Below are 7,491 nucleotides of genomic sequence, written 5' to 3' on the forward strand. Positions count from 1 at the left end.
AAAAAAAAAAAAAAGAACTGTCCTACCTCCTGGAGTTGCTGGGGGTCGAATGAGCTAATGTGTGGGACATGGTGGGAAACAAGTAGACCTGGAGTCAGTGAGCTCTGCAGATGGAATCCACACACACTGCTGACACAGGGAATGGGGAGGCTGCAATCTGGGCAGGCTTCATGGAGGAGGAAGTGACCTCAAGACAGGACGCTGATGTGCCCCCCCTCTGCCCCACACACAGGGAGCTGGCTGTACTGCGCTCGTGGTGGCTGTGGTGGCCCGGAAGCTGGAGCTCACCAAGGCTGAGAAGCACGTGCACAACTTCATGATGGACACTCAGCTCACCAAGCGGGTGAGGACCGTGGTTCCCATGGAGGCCGCCTCCTGGCCTTGTCAGCCAGTGTAGAACTTCCCTGCTTTCCTTCTGTATGTGCCAGGCACGCGCATGTGCCCGTGGGTTACCATGCAGCCCCGTGTCAAGACTGTACTGGCTTTGGGAGGCCGAGACAGGCGGATCACGAGGTCAGGAGATCGAGACCATCCTGGCTAACACCGTGAAACCCCGTCTCTACTAAAAATACAAAAACTAGCCGGGTGCGGTGGCAGGCGCCTGTACTCCCAGCTACTCGGGAGGCTGAGGCGGGAGAATGGCGTGAACCCGGGAGGCGGAGCTTGCAGTAAGTGGAGATCGCACTACTGCACTCCAGCCTGGGCGACAGAGCGAGACTCCATCTCAAAAAAAAAAAAAAAAAAAATGACTGTGCTTGACTCTGCCACCACGCACCCATCTGTGAATAGTGCACAGAGAGACGTCATAGCATCTATCCTTGTGCCCAGTCATATCCACCCATGGGCATTCAGCAAGAGACTTGGGCCAGACTGCGATATGCGATTTGAGAGTTGCCTGACCCTAGCAGGTTGACTGCTCTGTACCTCAGCTTCCCCATATATAAAATGAGAGAAATAAAAACACATGCCGATACACTGAGTTAACATCTGCATCATGGCTGGGCGCGGTGGCTCATGCCTATAATCCCAGTACTTTAGGAGGCCGAGGCAGGCGGATCACTTGAGGTCAAGCGTTTGAAACCAGCCTGGCCAACATGATGAAATCCCATCTGTAGTAAAAATACAAAAATTAGCTGGGCATGATGGCAGGCGCCTGTAATCCCAGCTACTAGGGAGAGTGAGGCAGGAGAATTACTTGAACCCGGGAGGTGCAGTGAGGCAAGATCGCGCCACGGCATTCCAGCCTGGGCCACAGAGCAAGACTCTGTCTCAAAAACAACAACAACAAAAACACCATAAAAAACATTTGCATGTTTGCAGAGAAAGGGCCTGGCCCATCGTGAGTGATGTGTGTTAGGTATACACACATTGCACAGACGTTGCTGTGCAAGCATGGCCCTGCCTTATAGCCCAGGGACCCTGAGAGGCATTTCCAGAAGTTTCTAGAGGTTTCTGGAAGATTCTAGACATTTCTGGAGCCTTTTGGAATTTCGTGCCAACCCTGAGGCATGAAATTGTTCTTTTTCTGGCCCCAGGTAAAAAACGCCGCTGCTAACGTTCTCAGGGAGACGTGGCTCATCTACAAACACACCAGGCTGGTGAAGAAGCCAGACCAAGCCCGGGTTCGGAAACACCAGCGTAAGTTCCTCCAAGCCATCCATCAGTAAGTCCAGCACCTTTCCAGCTCACGTTTCTGTGTCCACATGGCGCGGAGGCAGCCCTCGCAGCTCAGTGTGGCCTCTTCACAGCTCCCTGCCAGGGATGGGTGGTCAGTTGGTTGGGGCCTGTGTCTTCTGAGCTGGGTGGATGGGAGGATCTTCAGAGGGAGGCAGATTATGGGTTCTGCTAAATCATGGACACTACTCAGTAAGTGGCAGGACGTATATTTTATTCTCTGGAATAACCAGGATGATTCTTACCCTTTAGACTTTGAAGAGATTTCCTCTTTTTGCTTTGTCTGCCAGGAAGCTCATAATTAAATCCGTGGTCTGATCCATGGGATCATGTGGGGTAACTAGAAATGAACTGGGCCAGGTATGGTGACTCATGCCTGTAATCCCAGCACTTTGGGAGGCTGGAGGATCACTTGAGTCCAGGAGTTCAGCACCATCCTTGGCAATACAGGGAGACCCCATCTCTACAAAAACTAATAACTTAGCTGGGTGTGGTTGTGTGCCTCTGTGGTCCCAGCTACTCAGGAGGCTGAGGTCGGAGGATCACTTGAGTCTGCAGGGTCAAGGCTGCAGTGAGCCATGATTGTGCCACTGCACTCAGCCGGGTTACAGAGTGAGACCTTGTCTCAAAAAAAAAAAAAGAGAAAGGAAGAAAGAAATTAAGAAATTGCTTGATTTCCTGTGTTGCTTCTTTGCCCTGAGAATTATTTAATAAAATAACTCTAAATCCTTGGCTGCTCATCGAAGTCACCAGGGGGCTTTTTAAAAATCCCAAGAGCCACATCCAACGTCAATTACTTAGTAGAGTCTGGGTTGCAGCCTGGAATTACATTTAAATTCCTCAAATGGCTGCTTGGTTGGGCATGGTGGCTCACGCTTATAATCCCTGCACTTTGGGATGCCAAGGAGGGAAGACTGATTAAGGCCAAGATTTGGAAACCAGCCTGGGCGACATAGTGAGACCACACTCTATGTAAAAATTAAAAAATAAACCTGGCGGCCGGGCGCGGTGGCTCAAGCCTGTAATCCCAGCACTTTGGGAGGCCGAGACGGGCGGATCACAAGGTGAGGAGATCGAGACCATCCTGGCTAACATGGTGAAACCCCATCTCTACTAAAAATACAAAAACTAGCCGGGCGAGGTGGCGGGCGCCTGTAGTCCCAGCTACTCGGGAGGCTGAGGCAGGAGAATGGCGTAAACCTGGGAGGCGGAGCTTGCAGTGAGCTGAGACCCAGCCACTGCACTCCAGCCTGGGCGACAGAGCGAGACTCCATCTCAAAAAAATAAATAAATAAATAAAATAAACCTGGGCATGGTGACTTACACCTTGTAATCCCAGCACTTTGGGAGGCTGAGCCAGGAGGATCGCTTGAGGCCAGGAGTTTGCAACCAGCCTGGGCAACAAAGTGAGACCCCATCTCTACAAAAATAAAAAAATTAGCCCAGTGTGGTGGCACGTGTCTGTGGTCCCAGATACCCAGGAGGCTGAGGTGGGAGGGTAACTTGAGCCCAGAAGGTCAAGGTTGCAGTGAGCTGTGATTGCACCATTGCACTCCAGCCTGGGCCACAGAGCAAGACCTTGCCTTAAAAATATATATATGGCTGGGCGCAGTGGCTCACGCCTGTAATCCCAGCACTTTGGGAGGCCAAGGCAGGTGGATCACCTGATGTCAGGAGTTCGAGACCAGCCTGGACAACATGGCGAAAGCTTGTCTCTACTAAAAATATACAAATTAGCCCGGCATGGTGGCACACACCTGTAGTCCCAGCTACAAGTGTGTAGCTGGGAAGCAGGAGAATCGCTTGAACCCGGGAGACGGAGGTTGCAGTGAGCTGAGATTGCACCACTGCACTCCAGCCTAGGCAACAGAGTCTCAAAAACTAAAAAATAAAATATATTACAATAAGTAAATAAATAAAATTTCCTCAGGTGAGTCCAATATGCAGCCAGTCAGCAAACTTTTTCTGTAAAGGGCCAGATGGTACATCTTTCAGGTTTTATGAGTCAGACAGTTTCTGTCCCACTCTTCAACTCTCTGCTGTTGCGGCAGGGAAGCAGTGAGGATAAACTGGTGTGGCCATGTTCCAAAGAAACCTTATTTTCCGAGACAGGCGGCCGGCTAGATTTGACCCACAGGCCATAATATGCTGACGACGATGCTGTCCACTAGAATATCATGTGAACAACATATATAATTTTAAATTTGCTAACAGCCACATTAGAAAAAAGTACAAAAGGCCAGGCACGATGGCTCATGCCTGTAATCCCAGCACTTTGGGTGGCCGAGATGGGCGGATCATTTGAGCTCAGGAGTTCAAGACCTACCTGACCAACATGGTGAAACCCCATCTCTACTGAAAATACAAAAAAATTAGCCGGGCCTGGTGGCACATGCCTGTAGTCCCAGCTACTCGGGAGGCTGAGGCAGGAGAATCACATGAACCCGGGAAGCTGAGGTTGCAGTGAGCCAAGATCACGCTGAGACAGTCCCCTGGACTGGCTTAGGTACAGAAGGGATGGCCGGCGGGCACGGTGGCTCACGCCTATAATCCTTTGGGAGGCTGAGACGGGCGGATCACCTGAGGTCAGGAGTTCGAGACCAGCCTGACCAACATGGTGAAACCCCATTTCTACTAAAAATGCAAAAATTAACCGGGTGTGCTGGTGAGCGCCTGTAATCCCAGCTACTCAGGAGGCTGAGCAAGGAGAATCGCTTGAACCGGGGAAGTGGAGGTTGCAGTGAGCTGAGATCGAGCTGAGATCACGCTGAGATCGCACCACTGCACTCCTGCCTAGGCAACAGAGTGAGACTCTGTCTCAAAAAAAACAAAGGGATGACCAAAAGGGGCAAGGGCATACACTAACCAATTCCCCCTGTGGCCAGCTGTCCAGAGACGAGGGTCACCAGTGCCAACACCAACACCAAGTAGCAAGTGTGGGTTCAAATCCTGCCGGGGTGCGGATGGGCAGTGGCTTTACCCCTCTGAGCCTCGGTTTCCCCCCGGCAGATGGCGTGGGCATAGTTTTCTGAATGAAACACCACCTCCGGGACAGGAGAGAGGACAGGCGTGTCCCTGAGGGGCTGGCACAGAACCCTCAGAGGCTGGGCACTTCCCCAGAGCAAGGGCAGCCCCTTGGCCATCTGGGAACCCTGCGCGGGGCCCTGGGGTGGCACCCCTGGGAGTTGGGCAGGGTTGGGTACATGCCGCACAACTGTGCTGAGATTAAAATTGCCTTGTGATTTTTCTCCTGCTCTGCCCGGTCCTGCCAGGGCTCAGAAGTAAGTCTTCTCCCAGGGGCTTGGTGGGGCTGGAAAATCGGGGGTGCATGGTGGTCACAGACAGGGGCACACCCGGGGCATGCCAACCCTAGCCTCAGAGGCAGGCAGGGTTCACATCTGCTCCATGGATCGGTGCAGGCTTCACCTTGGTCTGGGATCCAACGTCCTGAGGTCCTGAGATGGGGTGGAGACAGGACCAGCCAATGGGTGGTGTGGGCGGTGGCCAGGCTGACTCCTGGCCCTGCGGCACCCGCCGTGTGCTGGGAGGGAATAGACCACAGGGAATTGGCCTCCCAGCTCCCACCTCATCCTCTGATGCATGTCCCATAGGTGACCCCAGGTGGACGCATGAAAGTCCCTGCCCCCACTGCAGCATCCATGGGAACCTACCTAACCCCCTCTCCCCAACCCCGTGTCCCCACAGGCTCCGGAGTGTGAAGATCGAGCAAGGGAAGCTGAACGACCAGGCTAACACGCTTACCGACCTGGCCAAGGTGAGTGAGTTGGGGCAGGGTGGGCCGGACAGGGCAGCTGGGGCCCTGGAGCAGACGGGATGGTGCTCAGCTCCTGCCGGAGGAGGGCACAAGGACCCACAGTGGCCTGAGTGCAGTGGCAGGCAGATCTCTTGAGCTCAGGAGTTTGAGACCAGCCTGGGCAACATGGTGAAACCCCGTCTCTACAAAAAAATACAAAAATTAGCCAGGCGTGGTGGCGGGCGCCTTTAATCCCAGCTACTTGGGGGCTGAGGCGGGAGAATTGCTTGAACTTGGGAGGTTGAGGCTGCAGTGAGCCAAGATGGCACCGCTGCACTCCAGCCTGGGTGACAGAGTGACACCCTGTTTCAAAAAAATGATAATAATTTTTAAAATAATAAATTTAAAAAGAGTATATAGTTCGGGGGCTAAGTGGGTGAAGAGGCATTTCTAGATTTAGGCATACTACCTCAATTCAAGCTCTGAAATTGAAGAGAAAAAAATTCCTTTGCTGTGGGTATAAATTCAAATGATAGCTTTGGGAGAAAGCTTATTTGTATAGCAATTAAACATCTGTCAGGAAATTTAAATTGATTGCAAGAAAAATTGGGGCCAGGTGCCATGGATCCTGCCTGTAATCCCTGTACTTTGGGAGGCTGAAGCAGGCAGATCACTTGAGCCCAGGAGGTTGAGACCAGCCTGGGCAACATAGAGAGACCCCGTCTGTACAAAAAGAATAAAAAAATAAACTAGGCATGGTGGTGAGTGTCTGTAGTCCCAGCTATTAGGGAGGCTGAGGTGGGAGAATCACTTAAGCCCAGGAGGTCAAGGCTGCTGTCAGTTACGATCACTCTGCTACACTCTAGCTTGGGTAACAGAGCGAGACCCTGTCTCAAAAAAAAAAAAAAAAAAAAGCAAGAAAGAAATCAGTTTGTGTTACACGTGGATCTGTGTGTTGATTCTAATATCAAATCATTTCCCACTTTTTTTTTAGCTCTATTTATTTTTTGAGACAGAGTCTTGCTCTGTCACCCAGGCTGGAGTGCAGTGGTATGATCTTGGCTCACTGCAACTTCCGCCTCCTGGGTTCAAGCAATTCTCGTGCCTCAGCCTTCAGAGTAGTTGGGACTACAGGCATGCACCAGCATGCCCGGCTAATTTTTGTACTTTTAGTAGAGACGGGGTTTCACCATGTTGGCCAGACTGGTCTCGAACTCCTGACCTTAAGTGATCCGCCCACCTCGGCCTCCCAAAGTGTTGGGATTACAGGTGTGGGCCACCGTGCCCAGTCCATTTCCTGCTTTTTGAATTCTTCCACTGGAAGATGTGTTATTGGACTAGTTGCAATTAATCAAGTGCTTGAGATCTTTGCAACACTGATTTGAATTCCCTCCTGACCAATGACATAGTTTCAGAAAATAGCTTTTGCTTAGTGGCTACATCCCCTGATCTACCAGTCAGCCTGAGGCTAATTTCATGTTATCTTTAGAAAATGTTAAGTCCCATTTCTATTTTATTTCTTGTCCCCAGTGCATTTTGGACTCACTTCCCCCATCACTAGGAAGAGAATGCAATCTAGCTTAATATTAACCTACAATAAATTTAATTTGGAAGGGAATTTTTTTTTTTGAGACAGAGTCTTGCTCTGTGGTACAGGCTGGAGTGCAGTGGTGAAATCACGGCTCACTGCAGCCTCAACTTCCTCAGGCTCAAGCAATCCTCCCACCTCATCTTCCCAAGTAGCTGGGACTACAGGTGCACACCACCAGGTCCTGCTAATTTTTCTATTTTTTGTAGAGATGGGGTTTCACCATGTTGCCCAGGCTGGTCTCAAACTCCTGAGCTCAAGTGATCCTTCCGCCTTGGCCTCCCAAAGTGCTGGGATTATAGGCATGAGCCACCGTGCCCAGAAAATAATCTTACAGAGAGAAAAACATATTCTAGACCCCTGAAGATATACAGTTAACTCTCGAACAACATCGGGGTTATGGGGTGCTGACCCCTTAAAAGTCAAATATTCCCATATAACTTCTTTTTTTCTTTTATCTTTTTTTTTTTTTTTT

At 50.8% G+C, this 7,491-nt stretch overlaps 1 protein-coding gene across 1 annotated transcript in view; it reads left to right on the plus strand.

Annotated features, from left to right (window-relative positions):
• The window catches only part of KCNN1 (potassium channel, calcium activated intermediate/small conductance subfamily N alpha, member 1), a 58,321-nt gene that overhangs the window by 46,519 nt on the left and 4,311 nt on the right, over window positions 1–7,491 (plus strand). Inside the window, exons 8-11 of the mRNA XM_011925911.1 lie at window positions 233–343; window positions 1,536–1,663; window positions 4,947–4,955; window positions 5,380–5,449. Coding sequence (XP_011781301.1) covers window positions 233–343; window positions 1,536–1,663; window positions 4,947–4,955; window positions 5,380–5,449 — 318 coding nt within the window. The remainder of the gene's footprint in view (window positions 1–232; window positions 344–1,535; window positions 1,664–4,946; window positions 4,956–5,379; window positions 5,450–7,491) is intronic.

The sequence above is a fragment of the Colobus angolensis genome, unplaced genomic scaffold (assembly GCF_000951035.1).
Source record: "Colobus angolensis palliatus isolate OR3802 unplaced genomic scaffold, Cang.pa_1.0 Scaffold66, whole genome shotgun sequence".
NCBI classification, from domain to species: Eukaryota; Metazoa; Chordata; class Mammalia; order Primates; family Cercopithecidae; genus Colobus; species Colobus angolensis.